The following is a 23,029-nucleotide window of genomic DNA, read 5'->3' as shown; positions in this document are numbered from 1 at the left end:
TTCCTTCCTTCCTTCCTTCCTTCCTTCCTTCCTTCCTTCCTTCCTTCCTTCCTTCCTTCCTTCCTTCCTTCCTTTTCCTTCCTTCCTTCCTTCCTTCCTTTTCCTTCCTTCCTTCCTTCCTTCCTTCCTTTTCCTTCCTTCCTTCCTTCCTTCCTTCCGTCCTTCCGTCCTTCCGTCCTTCCGTCCTTCCGTCCTTCCTCCAGCTTCTGACTTCTCTATCTTCAAATGTCAGATACAGCAGTGATGACAAAACATAAGAGAAATGCTTGTTGCTATGATGTAAATACATTCTGATAAAGATGCCCCTGTTCTTTTGTTAGTTTTGGCTTTTTGTCTGTTTACCATATGTCTAGAAGAGGCCTTCACAGTCATCTCATCCTTCCTGTACAAAGGGATCATCTTTGCCTAGGCCAGTATTGACACATACTTGTTTCATGTTTTCTTACAACCTTCGATGGCAGACTCAAAGCAAGGTGTTCCAACACTTCCTTCTTCTTTCCATTAAAATCTATTTCTTGCCACCTACTTTGAAACTTCCTTGTTGTGACTGAAGTTTGCTTGGATTCACAACAGTCATGGGAACAGGTTACATCCTTCCTGCTTTGCTTATTTGAAGTTATCATGTCCCACTCAATTGTCTCCCTAATTTGTTCAGTCTTTCCTCACAAATCATAAAGCTGCAGCTATGGAAACACTTGTGAAGCTTTTAAAAATATATAAAACAGGCTACTAAATATATAAAAAGGAGCCATCTAAAATAAGTTGTGCACCACTCTTGAGATGAGCCAATATTCCTGCAGGTACAGATGGATAATCCTGCTTTCCATTAAGTTTACTCGCTGTTGTGCAAATTCTGATGAGCATGGTTGTCCCCTGAAGTGTATGGGAGAAAGATACCTCCCCATTCCTTAATTCAGGAAGCTACAGATGTAAAGCAGGTGGAGAAAACAGAGTAGAGGTGAAATTCTGTCATGTTTGATGAGTATATTTCTATATGGTTGTTGCTTTTATGACTTCCAGTTAATGCCATTCTTAAAATGGTGTGGAGAGCTGCTTTGTTAGTTGAGGACTAGTAAGCTCAGAATTTGTAGAATGGAGCATCTAACTGCTCTTTTCAAAAAAATAATTGTGTTCCATGCAGAATTTTTAAAATTGCTTGGATTTTTTGCATATTGGTTCATGCTGTGAAGGACTTTCAGGAAAAAAAAAGAGTATGCAAGCCATATACAAAACCATACAAACTATATACATTTTATACTACCTAAATGCCAAGAATTCGAAGTTAGTATCTCTATCTTCTAGAGTGAAGTTCTTAAAGAACATTTTTTCAGGAATGTAGTTTATTATCTCACTGTTTTATAAAAATACCCTTAGATACAATGTCAGAAATTTCAAACTGATGAAAAGGACACTGTTTAAAGAGAGACAATATGGCTTAAACATATGACCTATATTCCCATAATGTCATCAGCAGAAAATTTGAATACTTTCTGTTGCATGCATGGAAGTTTTCTTTGTTTATTTAAATACGCCTTTCTGTGGAGGTTGGTGAAGGCAATTCACTCTTGCTTAGACAATCCAATGAGAAAATAACTGCAGTATGGGTAGGCCATTCATGCAGAAAATATCTATACTACAGAGTATTTTGTAGCAATTTAGAGTATGCATAAAACAACACATCCTTCCAATAGCTATTGACCTAGTCTCTGTATATCCTTCTCCTTGATAATTGTCAAGCCCATTAGCATTCCAGTGATAGGTTAGAATGACACAATGGCTTACCTACCTGGCACAGTTTAGATTTTTTTTTCATTTTCATTTTATTCAATCCAGCTGTGGAGTTAGCTACACTTAAACCAACATGCGCTTATGTAATGGCTCACTGATGGCTATGTTTATTAAAGACAAAAAGAGCAAGGACGTTATAATCCAGTTACCAACAGATTTGAAATATCATGCTTCTACAGATATTTCTATGGTGTTCTAAGTTACATTGTAAAATCATTTCCCTATTGGTCCTATGTATCTGCTGCTTGCTGACATCATCAATAGTTTAGCATTGCAGACACCCAAAATAATGTAATGTTTTTCTTCTTGTTCACAGCTATGCTTGCTTTCAGACTTACGTCTATGTATTTTTCTTTCCCTCCAGGTAATGCATTTGTGGTGAGCCTAGCTTTGGCTGATCTGGTGGTGGCCTTGTATCCATACCCACTGGTGCTCTTAGCTATTTTCCGCAATGGATGGACACTGGGTGAAACGCACTGCAAAGCGAGTGGCTTTGTGATGGGACTGAGTGTAATAGGCTCCATTTTCAACATCACTGCAATTGCAATAAACAGATATTGCTACATATGTCATAGTTTTGCCTATGACAAAGTGTACAGCTGTTGGAACACAATGCTGTATGTCTCCTTAGTCTGGATTTTAACAGTGATTGCAACTGTGCCAAATTTTTTTGTTGGCTCTTTGAAGTATGATCCACGCATCTATTCGTGCACGTTTGTCCAGACTGCAAGCTCCTACTATACGATAGCTGTTGTGGTCATTCACTTCATTGTCCCTATCACCATTGTCAGCTTCTGCTACCTTCGAATTTGGGTTTTAGTGCTTCAAGTCAGAAGACGAGTCAAGTCAGAAACAAAGCCAAGATTGAAGCCAAGTGACTTCAGAAACTTTCTTACTATGTTTGTGGTTTTTGTGATTTTTGCCTTTTGCTGGGCACCTCTAAACTTCATTGGACTGGCTGTAGCCATTGATCCTACGGAAATGGCACCAAAAGTTCCTGAATGGCTATTCATTATAAGCTACTTAATGGCCTATTTCAACAGCTGCCTTAATGCAATAATATATGGTCTTCTTAACCAGAATTTTCGGAATGAATATAAACGAATTTTAATGTCACTGTGGATGCCAAGGCTTTTCTTCCAGGACACATCCAAAGGAGGAACCGATGGCCAGAAGAGCAAGCCTTCGCCTGCTTTAAACAACAATAACCAAATGAAAACTGACACCTTGTAAATGTGTAATAGTCAATGCAAGAGTTTGTCATGGAGAAAACCAAGATCATAGACATAATGTTCAGTCATTCCTGCTTAATTTTGGGAGTTTCCACTTGGATCACACTTCATGACTGGAATACTGTCTTCATAGTAAAGCACATTGCTCTTGATTCATGATTTATACAAGATATCAATTGAAAATATGTTTCAGAATTAAAGCAGCAGGTGGGTGCAAGCTGTTTTAGTTCTGAGAGCTGAATCCGGCTTCCAGACATATGAATGAGGTATTTTTTTACTTCAGTGAGAGTTTTGCATTGTTTATACAAGATCAGGATTCATTTCTTAGAAGATGTAGTGAGTCTATGTGTACAGCAGCTCATCAAGGCTCTGGAGTGGTATTTTCCTCCCTTCTGTATCTGAACAGAGGGTGAGACAGACACTCTATTTTCCACACATAAGCCAAACATTGCATTTCTGTGGATGTACTGGTGTACTGACTGTAATGGTGTCTTTGAATCAAATTTGTAAACCAGAGAGAAGAATATTTGTGTAAAAGCAAATATTAACATTAGAGACTTTCCTCACAGGTTTTTCATACTCACCTACATTGAGAATGGGAATACAGTGTGTCTACTCCGTTCATCTTTTGTGGTCAATTTTATGGTAGATGATGTAATACAATTGGTTGATTTCTCACAGATTTACTTTACACAATATTCTTCCTTTAGAAAAGATTGAATATTCATTGAACCTCATTTATTTACCAAAATATCTATATAAAATGTCATTTGATGCACTTTAGCACACCTTACACATTTGCAACAGACTGGAGATTATAGCATATGACCTGTGATCATCTGGAGTGGCAACTGGACACTAAACAGGATATCCTAGATCATCTCAAATGATGCTAAACCAAAAGAAGAAGCCCTTTTGACTGTAATGGTAGCTGATATACTTGACTCACGTCTACATCTAATCTCGAACAAAACCCACTGCTGGCGTCTAACCTAAGACAACCTTCAAGGTTCCCTATACTGGAGATATGTTTCCTTCCATATGTGATGATAAACACATGTCCAAGGATAAGATTAATTGCTTTATGGAGGTGCTTGTCTCCTTTCACTGACTTTAGAAGCAGCTTTGATCACTAGTTCAAAGATCTAATTTTGGATAGCTAGAGAGGGATTTATTTTGCCTAATTTGGGGTGAATCCAGTGTAGATGTTTGCACACAATCCATTTTCTAAACACCCACAGTAGTCCATAGAGTTCTAGGAAATTATTCCTTTTCTTTTGAAAGAGACATCTTTATTGGTCAGGGGAGCTGATCAACAGAACTCAGTGACCGTACCTTCACTGACTGTAACAGAGATCAGGTAGCTCACTTCAGGCAAAGGCAGGTGATATTAATTCCATAAATAGTGTACCTACACTTCATATTTGCAGTTCATAAAATAAAAATATTATTTTCCACTTAATTTTAAAACTCAGCTCAAATTCCAACTGGATTTCCGTTTTTCCAGGTAAGACATCGTAACAGTGACTGTGCAGATCAGATTACAATTTGGGTTGTACTACAGAGCATTATAGTGATTTACACAACATGGTTGTACTATCTCTAAATCAGACTAAGGATCTGTGTGCAAGTACAGAGTCAATGAGCTTATTTTAACATTAGACTTGAAATGCACATTACTCTTAGCATTTCTTAGCAGTGCTGTTCAGTGTAGAGGAGCTAGGTCTCTGGTAAATCCATGTCAGGTATTGAAATGGGACAATGAAGAATTCAGGTTGCTGTTACATTCCAGTTTGGGTTTCCTGATCTGGCTATTATGAAAAATATTTCTGTAGTAATATTAATTTTAACAGCAAATAGACTGCTTCTGAAGCCATAAAGATGTATTAAATATCACCCTTATGTTGCTAGAGTGATAGAAAAATATCAAAGAACCACAGTATTTTAAATGTTCTATCTGCTCGCCATAAGCCTATGTAAAGTACAGCAAAGCAACAAATGTGATAATTATTTTAGCTGCTTTCATGTTCTTCACATGATTTTGGATAATCTCAGAAGTTCAGTACCCTCAGACTCATACAGTAGTAGGCTGATAAGAAGCTGAAAACTTTGTTGGTAGAGGTAATAAAGAGATGGGACAAATATAACCTGGTAGCAGAAAATAAAAACATTGTGGCTAAAAGTAGCAATCATTAATAGGTAGGCTTTACCTGAAACGTAAGTTTGTAAGTCTGAAACAATTTTGATATGTGTTGTCATTCTTCCTGACTTCCACAGCAAGATATGGAACACAAAATCAATATACATTTATATCCACACGTAAAATTTCCCCCAGAGTAAATAAGGAGTTTCAAGAGTCTCTGAAACTTGTAGGAAAGGATATAAAATTTGATTCCTTGACAATCCTACTTTTTCTGGCTTCTCTGAATACTCAAAATTGTGACTTGAAAGTCAAAATTTGTTGTCTGACTAATAGATAAACTATTATTAGAAGTAAATTGGTAGATCTTGGTTTATCACTTGCTGGAATGAGTCAGAATAGAGTCCAAAAATTATTGGTTTAGCTTCATAAAATAAATTTAAATGTTGGAACCATTTCTTTGGCCACAAAAATGAGCTGCTATCACTCTTGATACTCATGAGAAGACTTGGAATTTGTATAAAGTTATTTTACAAATTACATCTGCTCTTTAAAAACTAAATATCACTTTAAGAATCCTTGTTCTCATATGTTCCCAATGAAGCTCACACAAGTAATTGAATAGAATCACAGAATCATGGAATGGCCTGGGTTGGAAGGGACCATAAAGATCATCTAATTTCAACTGCTCTGACCTGGTCAGGGACACCTTCCACTAGACCAGGTTGCTCAAAGCCCCATCCAGCCTGGCCTCGAACATTGCCAGGGATGGAGCATCCACCTCTCCAGGCAACCTGTGCCAGTGTTTCACCACTGTCACAGAGAGAAGTGTTCCAGAATTGGATCCTTCCTCACAAATGATGGAAGATTTTTGGAACAGTGCTAAACTATCAGGTGTGGATTTTACCGCCACAGCATTACCTGAAAGGGACTCTGCAGTGCATGGTGGTTGCAAAGTCAATGGAGCTATTATTGTGCCAGGTACTGGTACTTGTTGAGTCCTGATGTATGGACAATAAGTCACACCTATTAAAATAATTTTTATCCATGTATTACTACAAAGCATTGCATTTGAGTTGATGTTGAAATCAATCCAATCCATAAAATTAAAATTTTCCTGAAAGTCATTCAAATGCATAAAAATTATATTAATTTAGATTACTAAATGCAGCTCTCAATGGTGAAAATTCTTCGTGTAGGAATGTATATTTCTACCTACATCAGAAGCCTTAAATTAATTTTCTCCCTTTTCATACTTTAATTCAAAATCTACTTTTTCTCAAATTAAGTCTGAAGGAAAACTTTATAAATGCACCGTCAAGAGAGGTGATATGGTTATAGCGTGATTTGAAAGTGTAGTCAGGAAGAACATATCAGCTCTGAACAGATTCATGCATCTTTGAGGAAATTAATACTTTTGTTGTATAAAAGTATTTACACCAGCATATCTGATATAGGCACTTTAAGAAAAAAAGAGGAATAAAGTCAGGTACATCCTGTGCTCTGCACAAGGTAACTAGTGAAGGAAAAACTAGGGCCTCAGGGACAAAGTCTGTTTCCAGAAAATGTGGAGTGTTTTCAAACTTTTAGTGTTATCTTGATTAAAAAGTGTTGTCTTTTCTATTGATTAAAAGAAGTAAATGTATTCTAGAATTGTTCTTACAGTAGAACTCAGATTAGAAAACAGCTTACTCTCGCATAGATGGGTGAAGACCAGTTTTAAGTTCTGTTTCAGTAAAGAGGGAAGTGGAGGTGTGGTAATGTCTAAATGAGACTGAAACAATGCATTAGTCTTATCCTGTCTTTCTGTACAAGTGAAAATGTCACTCTCAAAGAAGAATTAAAACTAAAGGTACAGTCCTATAACTGTTTGATGAGATTTCTCACTAAATTATTGACTGAATGAAATAGTTCTGCCTTGTTCATTCTCAGAGGCAGAAGTGCGTTTCTGTCTCTCCACTTCTTCCTTTAAGAAAATACTTAGACAAAAATTTTTGCTTTCATTTCCCAATTGTATTTTAATGAATTGCACAAGTCTGGGAATTTGCCAATGAATAAATATATATGGAAGATTGTATATATTTCTTAATATGTATATAACACAATTTTGGTCATCTGAACAATTTGTTGCACTTAAAGATGTTTACAGATTTAATGGAAAATGAGGAAGACAATTTATTTTCAGTCATCTATTGATATGTTGCTAGTTTAACTGGATCTTGCACATCATTATTATCTATAATAATAAATCTGTATTTTACCTCAAGTTACAATGAGCATGCAGTGAGACCACTATAAAAGTCAGCTGCAGAACACACAACTGATTCCTGTTCATTGTCTTGTTAGTAGCACCTTCATCTGACTAATGAGATTGTTTTTTCAGTCTATATTTATAAATGTTTTTGTGGCATAAAATTACACCGAGTTAAGAACATGAATTAGCTGTGAAAAATTGGATACTCCTAATTTAACAGCTGGAGTTGGAGGTTGAACCGACAAAGAACGTGACTCACTGTGTGACCCTCTGGACTCGGTCACAGAGGTAGAACTGTCCCATTCACTAACTGTAGAGACTCTTGTGTTCAGCCCTGGGGGTTTTAGTCCTTGTGCATAGCTGGGAAGGTCCTATGGAATGCTGCTGAGTTTCACCCACAGAACACGTTAATCTCATGACATTGTGCAGGCAAAACTCAAAATAGTTCAGTGGCTGCAGAACGTAGCCTTGAAACTGCTGTATAAAAGGAGAATTCTTCTTTGGAAGAACAAAATAGAGCTGGCCACAAAACCAGCATTTTAAAAAAATCATATTTTATGTCTGAAATACATAGCAACTAATTTTACTCTTCTGTAAACCTACTGAGGTTCCCTTTACCTACAGTCATGTGATAAAATCAACTAAATGCATGTGAACTGATAGTACAAGCAATCATAAGTGAGGTCTGTTCATGCCAGCTGTGTTTTATTTACAAACTAATGAACAGTGAGGTTTTGTTCAAGAAAGAAAAAAAAAAGAAACAAAAAAAGCCTGTGAAAGCAATTCATGTGATCATTCTTTTAAATTGCTTGTGGCAAATAACCAGTTTGCCTGTATTTAGCGTAAATGTAACCATTACATCCTGGGAAGAAAAATCGAAAAGGCTTTGCAAAAGTTAAATTATACAGTCCTGTTCCAAGGCAAAAGATACTCTACTCTATAAATATGCACTCCTAATTTTCAGAAGTCTCCATAGGACACTGAAATATACACAGGATGGTGTGAGGGCAAAATGTGGAAGATGCACAATTGTGAATTTAAATGCTTTTTATTTTGCCCACAAAACAGAGCTTGCCTGACTACTCTGAACATAGAACCAGTGCAAGAATATGCCAGGCCCAGGAAGCACTGGAAACCTGCTGATGTCCACGATGGTTTATGGGAGGATAAGGCCTCAACTATTGCTAATAGAAATGTGGTTCCTCTAGCAGATGCTGTCACTGTGACCTCCTAATCTTCTGCTGACAGCAAACTTCCAGGACTCTATTTTTTGACTCTTCACTGCATTAGCACATCTTTTTCATGCTGCTTTTTTTTTCCCATTTTTCATGTCAGGATCATCTTGGTGCAGCCTTGTTTCCCCAGCCTTAACAATTTATGTGATTGAGGAGTCTTTAGCAGTCTCTATAACTGACAGAAAAGTTTTTCCAGGAAGAACCAACTCTCTCACAGCCTCTTACTTTCAATGTCAGTACTTTTTCTAGTTACAAATAGTTATTATGAAAAAGGAAAAAAATAAAAAAAAAGAAAACACACCTCAAAACCATTGTTAAGAGACTTTCTGGCTTGCAATGTTCATATCTCTGTGGCAATCAGCATATCAGGAGATAGAAATTTTCCCTCACAATCTCAAGAATACTGTCAGAATACCAGAATCATGTCTTAGGTTGGGAGAGATCTCCAAAATTCAAATTGTCCTATTTCCTGCTCAAAACAGATCTAAACTGATCAAGTTGTTAAGGTCCGTGCCCAGTCAATTCTGAACATGTCCAAGGATGGAGACTACACAACCTTTCTGGACATCCCGCATCAGTATTTGATCACCCTCACGGGATATTTTTGCCCTAATATCTATTTGTAATCTCCCACCTTGCAAACTTGCACCCATTGCCTCCTGTCCTATCACTGTGTGCCCTCAAGAAGACTCTAGCTCTATCATCTTCTGATCAGCTAGATGTGGGCAGAAGCACTGTCTGCCCTTCAGCTTCTCTTCTCCAAGCTGAGCAAACCCAGCTTTCTCAGCCTTTTCTCATATTGCCTGTGTTCAATGTCCTTTAACCAGCTTGGCAGTCTCTGCTGGACACACTGCAGTATATCAATACCAATCTTGCACTTTAGAGTCCAAAAGAGGACACACTGTTCCAGATGTGGTCTTAAAATCACTGAGCAACATGGATCACTTCCTTTGCCCTCCTGGTGACCCTTTTCCTAATGCAGCCACCTGCTGCAAACACATGCTCCTGGCTCATGGTGAGCTTCTTGTTCACAAAGGAGCCCCACAACCCTTTTTCCAGAGCTGCTTCCAAAATGGTTGAGCCCCAGCTTGTAGTGTTACATGGTGTTATTCCATCCTACATGAGGTATCTTTCTTTTATGGAGCTTCATGATGTTCCTTGTAACCCATATCTTCAGCTTGTCCAGGTCCCTCCAGATGGCAGCCCTGCCCTTCAGGACATTGACTGCTTTCTCCAACTTGGTGTTGTCCACAAACTTACTAAGGATGCACTCTGTCCCATCACCTGGGTTGTTAGTGAATACTTTAAGCAGGATTGGTCCCATTATTGCCCACTGAGGGACCCCATTAGTTACTGACCATTAGCTGGAAATTGCACCACTAATCACAGCTTTTTGGTTCCACCAGTTGAGCCAATTCCCCACCCACCATTTTGTCTTATACAGCCCTTATCTTCCAAATTCAATGATAAGGAGATTGTGGGAGATAGTGTCAAAGACGTCATTAAAATCGATGTGCACATCATCCACTTGCTTTCTCTTGGTCACAGCACCCATCACCTCATCGCAGAAGGCAGTGAGGAAGATCAGGTATGATTTCCACTTGGTAAACCTAGAAAAACAGGTAAAGCCTGGGAAAGAAAAGTCCTCATTGTGGCCTTCCTGTACATTGAGGGAACCTACAGAGAAGATGGGGCAAGACTATTTACGAGGGCGTGCAGTGACAGCACGAGGGGGAATGGCTTCAAATTGAAAGAGAGTAGGTTTAGGTTGGATATTAGGAAAAAAATCTTTGCTGTGAGAGTGATGAGGCACTAGAACAGGTTGCCCAGAGAAGCTGTGAATGCCCCATCCCTGGAGGTGATCAAGGCCAGGTTAGATGGGGTTTTGAGTGGAAGGCTGGAAGGCGTCCCAGTGGAGTTGAAACTAGATGATCTTTAAGGTCCCTTCCAACCCAGGACACACTGTGGTTCTATGATTCTATGATAAACCTGTGCTGGCTGCTGTTAATCTCCTTCTTGTCTATTTTTGTGTTTAGAAATTAATTCTGAGTGGATTTGCCCCATCATCTTCCTGGAGACTGAGGTGAGGCTGACTAGTCTGTAGTCCCCTGAATGCATCTTTTTGCCCTTCTTAAAAACAATGTGACATCTGCCTTTTTCCAGATCTGAGGAGCCTCCACAGTTGCCATGGCATCTCACAAATGATGCAGTGGGGCATCACAATAGCACTAGCAAGCTTAAATGCATCCCATCTGGTTCTATGGACTCATGTATGCACAGGAGATTTAAATGATGCCTAACTTTCTTCCTCTGCTGTGGGTACTGGTTTGCTCCCACGGATCTTGCTAGAAGGCTCAGGGACCTGGGAGCCCTGAGGACAAGCCTTCCAATGAAAAAACTGAGATGAAAACTGCAATGAGTGAATCAGTCTTTTCCTTATGATTTCTCACTAAATTCCCTGCCCCACTGGTAAGTGGGCACCCAGAGTTCTTACCCTTCCTTTAATACCAATGTTTTCATAGATACTGTCCTTGCTGCCCTTCACCTTGCTCACTTCTGGTCTTTATATGCTGTGTGAAGGTGATTACTGCACAAATTCAATTTCAATCTCTTTGCCTTCAGAGCCTGAAGAAGCCTTTTCCTTTCCGTTCCGTTTGCAGCAGCCTGAGATTGTGGCTGGGAGGAGTAGGTGCTATTTTGTGTGACTTAAGGTGAGCTGGTGCAAGCTAATCTTGATGATCCAGACTGAATGCACAGCCCAGGGTGAGAGAGACTGTACTGGCATGTCATTTAATATTCCTGAACAATGACATTTTGATCAAATGCTAGAGCAAGTTGAGAAGGACATATTTTTGTGAAGGAATCAATCAATCAAAAAGATAAAACAGGCTTTGGGATTTTTTTTTCCTCCTGTATTTCAGTAGCAATCTAGGGACTTCTAAAACATATTTTTTAAAAAGGAAAATGTTATTCTGCATTTTTTCACTACTCTCAAGCAGAATTTTGTTGAAAGTCCATTTCATAAGTCTAGTTCAAGTAGTTGTCCCTCTCTTAGTGTTACAGCATATTTGTCAAAAGTTGCTTAGTCAGGGGAAATACTGCAAACCTATTTTCTGTTTCCTTTATAATTCACTTTGTTTAAATGGCAATGAACCAGAAATATTTAAAAGTATATGTAATATATTTAACTTTCAAAATTTAAGCTAGATTTTCCACGCTTTAATGTATTCATCAATCCCACATGCCTTAGTTTATAAATTATAATCCATAAATTTAAGAGCTAGTGATTCCGATTCTTTTCAAATAGTAAACCCTAATTCACTATTTAATCAATGGAAGTCTTTTTGTCATGTTTCAATTGCTATGTCACTGGAAATTAATGAAAATTTTATGTTCATAGAACTAGGTTCCTGCAAGGGTTAATTGGATTTAGTCTAAGCACTTTACACAATAGCACAGCAGGAAATTGGAATTTAAGGCGAGATTACATCCTTAAACATAGTACATAAAAGATTTTTTTCCTTTGCCCTGAAGTAGCACTCTTCTTAAATTGGGTGTCACTGCAACACCATGAAAGCCGTTCTGCTGCTAAATTTCAAGTAGATATTCAATATTTTAGAGTATTTTATACAATCAGCAGATATAAACTACCAAAAAACCTACTGCAGGGATTGATCTGGATACTCTTGGATTTGACATAAAAAAAGTGAATACAATGGCTCTAATAGCCCGTTCTGCTGTAGATCATAAATTGGTAGGGCATTCAAGTCACCTGTATTAAAGCACTTTCTGCATATAGAGTTTGTGTGGAGAACAATTAAAAAAAACCAAACCCACAAATAATCCTCAAACAACACGATCATGTCCCGTATACAGAGACCACCTCTCAAAAGCATCACATGCAAGGAACTAGGTGGCCTCAAGTACCAATTTTTTGGGGGAAAGCTATATAGATTCTAGAGTTTTATGCTCTGATTCATTCTCTGGCTGACCCTCCAGAAGATACACTTGCTTGTTGAACAACTTCTGCCATCATCTTAACTTTTTCAATGCAAAAAAGTGCATGAATTGAACTGAAACCTATGAATGAAAAGTGGTGTTATTTGAAAGAATTTGATGTGCTACTGATGCATTTAGTTCTGTGCCCCTCGCCTATGCCACCTCAGAGGGCTTTGTTACAACAAGGCTATCATCCCATGTCCTTTTTATTCTGTTAGATTCTCCCTTATGTGCTCATTTTCTTGGAACTAAGAAGGAATTTTACAGTAAATTTGAATGTGGCTCTCTCAACTACACATAATTATGTTAAAAAGGTATCAGAAACAATGAGGTCTTCTTCATAGCTTGTTAATGAATGGCATCTGAAGTTGCAGGAATCACCAAAGAACTTGCATACAAATCATGATCCATTCTGTCTGTCCTTAGGCCAGTACACAGCAAGTGGGCCAATATGCAGACACCACGTCTTTTTTTGTTGTTGAACTTCTTAAATAATGTGTCTTTCTTACTCAAATTCCTTTCAGAAAAGCTGTCTCTAACTAGAAGGTATTTTAAACATCTCATACTTTTTATTCATGGAATGAATATGAATAAAAGTCATGAAAGGCATCTCTACAGTCATATAATCCAATCCATGGTATGAGAACCTCCTAGATGTCACACACCATGCCTGTAATTGCTTGCATACACTGAACACTCTCCAGAGCAGTAGGAATCTCTGGAGCATAACGTGTCCTACATGACTTCTTGAAAATTAAACCCAGGTAAGCAGATTTTCTACCTTGGTTTTTTTTCTCTTGATCCAACAGACTTGCTGGCACTACAAATCATACTGCCTTAAAGAATAGAGATTCAAGTAAAAAGCCAGACTATACTGGTTGTGAGGATGAATTTGTTGTGCTTTGCTGTGATGCAAATTGTCAAACAAAGAAAGTATTTCTGCTCGTCAGAGTAATGACCTCTGGAAAGGACATCAGTTCCCAACACATATGCAAATACAGGCACCAATGAATTTCTCACACCCTCCTCTGGGACACAGGCAGGCATCTGCAAAACCAGGTTCTCTGAAAATGGTTCAGTAGGCTCAGGATTCCTCCATGACTCTGCCAGTAATATTTGCCCTCCTCCTGCTCTAATGCTGCCACTAGTACTTGTATCATAAGACTATATGCTAAAGAAAACACCTAACTATCATGAGACTAGTGATAAAACCACAAGGGCTAGACACAATCAATAAAATGGGAGTATTTTGGAATGAGATGATCTTTAAGGTCACTTCCACTTCACAGACTACTCTGTGATTCTATATTGCTTCTCTTTTGTCCTAGATGGTATTTCTTTTAAGTAGTTTGTATGGGATGCTTTATAGTTTAATGATACAGAGCTAAAACCTGCAGTATTTTTCATGGCTCCATGGAAGACTCAAAGTAGAGAGGTTTGGTCTGATGTCTTGCAAATATTAGTATTCCCAGTTTAGAACACACCACCTCATGACTTCGAGGTAAGGACAAGAAGCCAGCACTTCTGTCAGTTCTTTCAGTTCTGGCTTCCTGGATTTGCTCCACTGAGGTCCTGGGCTTTTTTCCCACCCAAACCCTGGGGGCACTCCATAGCCTCAGCATTTATGGGCCTTGCTGAAGCAGCTGAAGAGAGGACCGTGGCTCCGCAATGCGTGGTTCCTAATTCCTTATGATCCAATGGAACCTGAATCCTTTTGGGATCTGTGCTCCTTACCAGTTCTGTAGTGCCCATACGTGTGGGTGAAGGGAGACCCAGCACGCAAAGGTGCTGTGAGAGTTTGGTATGGTGGCAGCATATTTGTAAGAACAGGTAAAAAATAGCAGCTACAGACTTATGTGAACATGCAATACCACACATACACATACAACTCCCTGGAGTTGTTATGCCATGAAAGACTGCACAAGCAGGATGGGATTAAACTTATTTATTAAGTTCCAAACCCACTGTGAGCCTTTAGGAGGGATATACTTAAGAAATCAAGACATACCAATCTTCAGTTTGTTCCACAAAGGGGGAAAATTTACTTGAAATTTCCACTCCATCCTATAATTATTTTTTTTAATTTATGGTAAAATGTTCACTTGAATTGGCAGTAATCGGAAACACGGGTGAACAGTTCTGTCACACAAATGACACTGTAAAATGTTTTATCTCTCATCAGAAGTACATGGAAAGAAGTTTATTTTATTCTTCCCCAAACATCACTGCCTATTTCTATTTTAAAAACCAGCATATGTATTAAAAATATGTTCCTTTAATTTTAAAGGCCTTTCTTTGTATTTAGAGACTCATTATTTCATTAGGAATTCTGTATTGTAAAAGATTTGTGTACTTTTGGAGGGTAAGCAGTAAGCACAGTCTCTCATTAGGCCACAAGTAGTTAACACATTCCTAGTTTCCAAGTGGCTCCCAGCTCACTTATCTGTTGCATTTAAGCAGTGTCTTCACAGTTTTAATTGGATAAACTGCAACACAAAGTATTTAAAAATAAAGAAAATTTCTTTTTGAGAATGTCTTAGAAGAAAACACTTGGAAGGCAGGTTTTTTTACCACCTCATCTTTATGTCTGGTTTCTTTTCCCTTTAAATATACTGGTAGACCTCTTTTTCTACAGTGTGAAGCAGCAGGAAAAGAAGAAGCAAGCACCCAAGTGATCTTTAGGAAAACATGATAAAATATTGCTCGTAGCATCCATATTTCTTCTCTGCTCTATGAGACGTGACAGCAATAAGGGCTGAATCACTTCCTATGGTTCTTCAGAGACCATAGCTTCTGGAAGGATAATGGCTCTTTCTTCATGTAGAGACAAATGTTTCGGATTTTACTGAGGATTCCCTGGCCACCCAAGTGTTAAATTAGCTGATTTTGAAAGGATGAGTAAACTAAGCCTAAGAGACTTTTTTTTTCAGATGCTCTCATTCCAGGCAACTATTGCATAGCTTGCTATGGAGCCTCTGTAATTCTTCTCATGGCCCTTTTCATTTATGTTTACTGGATTGGCACTGCCTGCAAGATTTAACTTAGGGTTTTCAAAAGCCCATGATTCTTTCTTTGAAGATGCAAAGTGCCCTTTGTAAAAAAATTCACATCCTCAGCTTTGAACTTCAGCAGCAGCCTATTATTTTAACACTTCTTTTAAATGTTAATGTGCTATTTTCTAAACTTCAAACTGCTAAACTGCTGCATGATTTCCAGACTCCACAATGAAGGTTTTCATGTTGGAATGACATTTCCTCTAGATTATATAGATACAAGTCTCCATAATTACAGAGAGAAAAGAGCAAGGCAAGGGTTCCAGCAGAAGAAAACATACCTGAGTTTTTAACTGAATAGCTGCACTGAAATAGAGGACAGCCATTCTCAGGCTGCATAGCATTTAAAGGCACTTGGAAGAGACCATTTAAATCCCCCATGCTGCCACAAAACAAGATAGAAGCCTCATCCCATGCTGCAGCAGCCATCTATCTGTATAATTGATGTATTTATGCAAGACATACATGTACAGCCCCAGTTAGGTTCAAACTGCCAATGATAATAGGGATGCTGCCTTTTGGTGTAGGAGGGAGTCTCTGCATTACAGATTTCATTTTTCATCATAGGTGGCTACTAAATGGCATCTGATCTGCCACAAGTTTATATTTTAAGTAAATAAAAGGTAAGTAAAAACACCCTGAGATTTCACGTCTTGGCGAAATGAGAAGGAATCCTCTTGACCAGAGTGAAATCAAGCACAAACCTTCAGGAGATCAAAAAAATAAATTAAAAAAAAACCCAAAACAGCTGCCAATTCTGTCCATTATTTACTCTTTCTGTCAATCAGTGCAGCCACACAATTTCAACCCTCTTTTCCTGGAGTAGGAAGAAAGAGCAAGAGATGTATGTATAGACTATCTAAATGTACTCTGCATTTCTCCTTGTATTCAGGGATCAACTACAAGGGCACAATGGTTGCACACACTACACATTCTTCATCTAAGAGTCTGGATTCTGGAACATCCAAGAACACAGCACGGGTTTAGATTGGCCTGACTCCTGTGCGTAAGGCTGTCATGTCAATGTCTTTTTGCTAGTGGATTAAGCTACATATCAGGCATATTAAGCCACCTAGCACACACATATGGGTGTGTAGGGTCCCACAGATTTCCTGGTGGCACCTCCTAGTTGCTACAGGGCCACATTTTTAAGCTCCTCAATGAGGTTCTAGACTCAAGTCCTCATGTTGCAGAGAGTAGAATCACTAATTTTAGCTTAATTTTGGTTCCCTGTAGTCCTTCATTTTAACAGGCTCTTAGTGTACTGGATAAGGAATATTGGGTTCAGTTTTCCTCCACAGATGAAATTTTAAGGAAATAGGTAAATCTAGAATCATGTTCATATAAATCCATAGCATACAAACAGTAGTGGGATCATACCTGAGATATCTGAGGCTATATTTTAAGGCATGTATGACCAAGGACCTGTGGGAAATGTGTGGATTTCTGGAGAAGCCCTAGAGTATTTCAGACCATTTAAAATGCCTTTGCATAGCCTGGTCAGTTGGACCTCTTGTGTCTGGTCAGAAAATTTGCTTTCAATGCCACATGGGTTCTATGAGTGGATCTGTCATAGATGAGAGCTTAGACACTTGGCCCATAAATGATAATTTTCATTTTGATGTCTTCATTTATAACTTAAACCTATTGCTAGTGACTTCAGATGATGTCAGATCTTATCCCACTGAAGTGTCAGCACCATTCCTAGCCCTGAAAACAAGGAGTGAAGGAACAGCAAATTTTCTGCTCAGAAAGAAGGACCGGTGGACAGGCAGCAAGACTCCTCCTAGAGTTGTTTGTTTCTTTTTATCAAAACCAGAAACAAAACCAAGATGATAACTCATCAAAAGGGTGGGTTTTGCACAGGAATAATAGGGAGGTGTAGTCAATATAAGCAGAATCACAGAATCCTCTAGAAGGTAATTAAATGTTTTCTGACATACTCTGAAGTTGTAATTGAGGTCTTCTGGAGCAAAAGAGCTTTGAGAAATTACTATTTACTCACTAATTCAGAAAGGTCCTTTTTTATTTACAGCCATTTGGGTTTATTAAGAAACTACATAGAATATTTATAGTATCTGCAGTCTGTTCACTATTCGTTTGGAAACAAAAAGAGCACATCTACAGTTGGTAAGTTAAAACCCTGTATTATGTCATCATGATGGAGGCAAGAGCTTTTTACACAGCATTTAGAGACACCCCCACAAAGATCTGAATCATACTGTGTGTGGAGTCGTGGGCAGCGCTCCCTGCTGCCTCTCCCTACTGACTCAGAGGGGCTGCTCTACCCCAGAATAAGGAAGATTTTCTGTGGGGAATCTAGCAAGGAATCAAGCTAAATCAGGTAGGCAGCTGACATGCAAAAATCAAGAAAAATATTTAGTTTTTTAAAGCTTTGCAACATCAGTAAGGAAAAATTGATACCAAAGAGTGAAACCTCACATTTACACTGGTGTATTGTAGTGGTTCATGAAGATTTGGAAAGCAAAGGGTAATTCCACAGGCCACATGAGAGTTAGTTTTGAGTGTGGTCTATACATCCCTCAAAACTAAGGATCTCTTTGACATGGTTTTCAACTTCTTTCATATTCCTAAAACACCATTTTTCTTGCAACGCTTCAGATAATTAGTGCTTTGTCAGCTTTGTTTTATACAAACATCTTCAATACAAACACCTAGCAGTCCAGGAACTACATTTAATAAGTGAATGACTTAAAGCAATTAAAGACATTAATTAAATTAATTTACAATAATAATAGTGTCTAATGTAACTAAAGCATGTCAGTGGGTTTTCTTTTTCTTACTACAGAATCTCAAACCTCTAAATCATTTTCCAACAAAATGATGGGCTTGACTCAGCTAAGTGACACCTGACTTACTTTCTTGGGCCATTTAGAGGTCTTTAGGATCTAGTGATGCAGAGACCTCCGGTTGAAAACTCACATCCAAAAGACAAACAATTCCCAACATTAAGAAACACAATACAGGCTAAAAGCTTAATAAATTCAGCTTGGTTGTCAGTAGTGGGTAGAACTGATCTGTGGAGGACTTGACACATAATTTAATACAATGTCAGCTCTTTAAAGAAGAAAAAAGAATGGTTCCCAAAATAACCAAGGGAAATATCTCCACTCTTATGGAGAAGGGAACTGTCTTGAAGTTGAGCATGAGGTTTATATCACTCATCTTCTCCCTTTCATCTACCTGTTAGACTAGATCAAATCCCAACAACCACTCATTCCTGACTTTTCAGTATTTATAGCTCGAAGTTAATCTGAAATCTTGCTGTGCACTCAATAGTAGGCTCTTTTCCACAAATGTCTGGGTTCATGACCTCTATTCAAAATACCACAAGATTAGTGTCACATATCCTGTCTTTGGTTGTGGCTGACTGATGAAAATTTTTCTTTCCTTGGCCTGTGCCCAAAGGCTGGTCATTGCTCTTCACATCCAACGGCATAACTGTCCATGTAATTGCTCCTTGGAAGAATTAGTTCAGTACAACTGAGACTAAAAGAGATCTACTACCTAAGAGAAGGTAGATTGTGCCTAATTAATTAGATTAGACTTCAGTTCCACAAGCACTTCTGCTGGCAAATAAAGGTTCAGAGTTAGCATTGGTATCTCAGTGAAGAATGATTCCAGTGAAGGTCTACAAAGCTCTGGACATGCACAGGTTACAGATGTACTATGAAATCACACCGAACAATCTGGTTTTAGTCTCCTTCTTCAGGGGCAGGAACTTGAAAAAGGATAATTGGAGTTTGGAGTCATAGCAAGAAGACTAAAACCCTTCCAGGTGCCTTCCAGGCAGACTGGAGTGCTTGGGGTTTGTGGCAATTTGTCCTCCAACCAGGCACTTCTGCTTGATGATAGGAAGTGCAAAAGCAGGTAAATATAATTATATGCTATTGGAACATCTTCACAGTTTCCAAATGTCTTGGACTCAGACTTGGGTAAAGGTACAAGTTAAATTTCCATTTTACTTGAAGAATTTGACGAAAATAAAGAAAAAAAATTTAATGCAAGAAAAACTAAGCTTAGAGTACAGCCCAAACCATGGGTGTTGAACTAGGTGATCATTAAAGGTGTGCCTTCTCCTTTTTTTTTTTGTTTTCAGTAAAAAACTTTTGGTATTGCAATAAAATACAGCAAATTTCAATACACCACTGAAACTCATGGAAATTCTCTCTAATGCTTCAGTTTCTGGACTTTATTAATGACAAATTTATTCCATAATGCCTCTGACACAACAAAATCCTTGTTCGGTAGAGCTCTGCTTGTGTACTTCTGTTCTGCTTTGCTTAGATGCTAAATATTAAATACCAGCAAGACTTTCAAACTATCTGCCAGGATAAAAAGTCTCATTATACCCTAATTATCTAGAGGTGCTCTCAGTAAGTAGGTAGCGGATCACTATCGTTGAAGCAAATTAGGTCAACTCAGTTTCTCACTTGCAGTAATTTCTCACCAGTGAGAAAGGTGTGGGGTGAGATCTTCCATCTACATTGAATATTTTTCTTTTTCACTGTCCAACTTTTTATGGGAGACATTAGGCTATAAATCATGATTGTTATGGTTTGGTTCAGACCACAGTGTACATAAAGCTTCCGGAACATTGTAAAGCAAGTCTTGGCTCACAAATGAGCACAATGGATACAAAGGCTATTTATGGACAAAAGGATGTAATCAAGTGATGCACTTTCAGACTGAACTGTTAGCGCTGTAATTGAAAAGAAAAGAGTCACAGCTCTTGTTTGCCTCTCTGGCACCAAGTTAAAGACAGAGCTCGGGTCTTGAACCAGGTTCTAAGAATAAATGTACAGTTGGTCAGAAGGCCTGTTCTTGCTGAGACACCAGGTTGCAAAGCTACAAGATGTCATGGCTCTGAACTTCCCAGCCTGTGGGAATTGACACATACAGGTAACCAAGGGCAGCAATCAAACCACAGCTGAAATGCAAAGACTAGATTTATTTCACTACCTCACTAGCAACACACAGGCAACACAGGCTCTTTTTGGCTCAGTTCATCCTACCCAACAGCAAGGGTGGGGGCTCACCTGCCTCACTATAACAAAAGTCTTCCACATGTGTCTGAGAGTGTGTTATCTCTCCACAGGAATTCTACTTCTCAAAACAGGCAGATGATAAACAACACAAGGCATAATAAATGGAATTTTCCCACACTAACATTTCATCATTTCCAGCTACAAGATCAATTTGAGGGAAACTATTCCCCCCTATTAGCCAAATCTCGCAGTCGTAACCGTTTCCTCCCAACACAGACTCTCAAGGATTGCACACCTGAGCTGGACACACTTGCTAAACTGAGGAAGAGAAGCCGCAGCCAGGCGTGGAACAATGACGGCTCTTCTCCATTTCCTGTTCTTCTACAGAGGTGATAAGTGTTTGTGAGTCATCACAGCAAAACAAAGCACAAAAATAAACTACATTTTTAGCCCATCATTTATATCCTTTTGTTGGTATCATCCTAACCAGCTTTGAAACATGTCTTATTTTTGTGATTGCTTAGCCTTTACCAGGTTTTGTTCATCAGTTGTCATGGTGCTCAAGGGATCTAGTCACATCCAGAGAGCATGTAGTAGTACACACAGCAAAAAGAGTCTTATGCTACAGGGCTCCCTGTTAAAATAATTTCTGAGAAAAGGAGCTGAGAATAGTCACTTACAATGCTTACATTTTTTCTTCCACAGATTTTTGTCTTATTAAAACAGGATAGTAAGCTTATTGATTTTAGTAGGCTATCAGAATTGAATATGCATTGACCTGAAATTAAACTGAAAGGCCATGACAATTGGGTGAAAATGCCTTCCACAATGCAATAAAACCAACGTTGGAAGAGAAGGTAACAGTAACTGCAGCAATCTGACTGGAACCAAGAGTCATGCAAAGGGCAGGAGATACAGTCAGGCATCTGTGGCTGTCTATAGCTGGAAACATCAGAACCACTCACATAATCTTGAGAAACATCTCACTATATAATAAACAGTTTAATTTTAGAAAACAAGGTGTCTCTCCTGTTACAGCTCAGAATGCAACAAAAATTTTACCACACTGTACATTGCATTATAAATTGCTCACTGGTTTCATATTATATCTCCAGTACTTGCTTACACTTCTTATTTCAAAGCTGTTCCCTTATCTTACCTTTTATGTCTGATCACACTCTTAGACTGCCAACAATGAATGCTGTCACTAGTTACTATAAAGATGGTTGTGATCATCCAAAGAATGTTCTTTTCACTCCTAACTATCAAAAAGTGAGAGGCATGATTGAAATTTAGAGAATAATCCTTTTAATGACATTTTCAACAGCTCTGAGCAGGTTGAGTTAGCGTAAGTACAGATTCCTCTCATTACTTCACAAGCACCTACTCTGTTAAACCCTCTGTTTTCTTACCCAGTTTCCTGGGTCCTCCTTCTTGCCTTTTTTGAAGACTGGAGTGATACTAGCTTTCCTTCAGTCCTCAGACTACTCTCCTCCATGACCTCTCAAAGATGATGGAGACTGGCACAGCAGTAACATCTGCCAGCTCCCTCAGAATTCATGGGTGCATCCCATTGGGACCCGTGGATTTGTGAGCGTCAGTTTTGCCTAAATTATCTTAAAGCCAATCCTTCTCCACCAAGTGAAAGTCTTCTTTTCTTCAGACTTTCTTGCCTCCAGGGTCTGGAATTGCAGAGGGCTGGCCTTAGCAGTAAAAACTGAAACAAAGGCACTCAGTACTACTGCCTTCTCTGTAGCCATTGCCACCAGGGCACCCACCTCACCCAGCAGCAGGCCCACATTTTCTGTAGTTTCCTTTTGCTATTGATGTACTTGAAGAAGCCCTTCTTGTTGTCTTCAACATACCTTGCCAGATTTGGTTCCAAATGGAACTTATCCCACATGCCTTCTCATATGCCATATGTGGTCTTAAAATAAGTTGGGAGTTTTTCCCTGTGATATGTTTGAAGACTTTTTTAGAACTGGTGGTGAGAAGCCCTCCCATGTAGACCCTACAACACTCAATAGATTCTAACCATTTGTTGTTTTTGTTGCCATCATTCAGTCAGCAACAGAACTGGTAAAAGAGTCTTCAGATAATTTTGGTTTTTGAAAGGTTGAGATGTTTTAGTCTCATGTGGATTTGAATTAAGGCAGTGGAAAACTCCTTAGTCTGGTACAAGCAAGGTGAAGAAGTATTTTTGAAAATTCTAGCTTTGAACTTTAAAAATTTGATTGTAAATGCACAGCACTAACTATCCTGGAGTACTTAAAGGGGGCTTATAAAAATGAGGGAGAGTGACTTTTTACACAGGCAGAT

The 23,029-nt window shown here is 38.6% G+C and overlaps 1 protein-coding gene and 1 long non-coding RNA gene across 3 annotated transcripts in view; one reads left to right on the top strand and one right to left on the bottom strand.

Annotated features, from left to right (window-relative positions):
- Positions 1-4,578, top strand: part of LOC121662638 (melatonin receptor type 1B) — a 24,627-nt gene extending 20,049 nt beyond the window's left edge. Inside the window, exon 2 of the mRNA XM_042024000.1 lies at positions 2,153-4,578. Coding sequence (XP_041879934.1) covers positions 2,153-3,021 — 869 coding nt within the window. The 3' untranslated portion in view covers positions 3,022-4,578. The remainder of the gene's footprint in view (positions 1-2,152) is intronic.
- LOC121662639 overlaps positions 1-23,029 on the bottom strand; it is a 59,582-nt gene that overhangs the window by 8,632 nt on the left and 27,921 nt on the right. The gene's annotated exons all lie outside the window — the stretch shown is intronic.

The sequence above is a fragment of the Corvus kubaryi genome, unplaced genomic scaffold (assembly GCF_017639235.1).
Source record: "Corvus kubaryi isolate FWS band 111438036 unplaced genomic scaffold, C.kubaryi_AGA036_p1.0 37260, whole genome shotgun sequence".
NCBI classification, from domain to species: Eukaryota; Metazoa; Chordata; class Aves; order Passeriformes; family Corvidae; genus Corvus; species Corvus kubaryi.
This window is presented reverse-complemented; position numbering and strand designations above follow the sequence as displayed.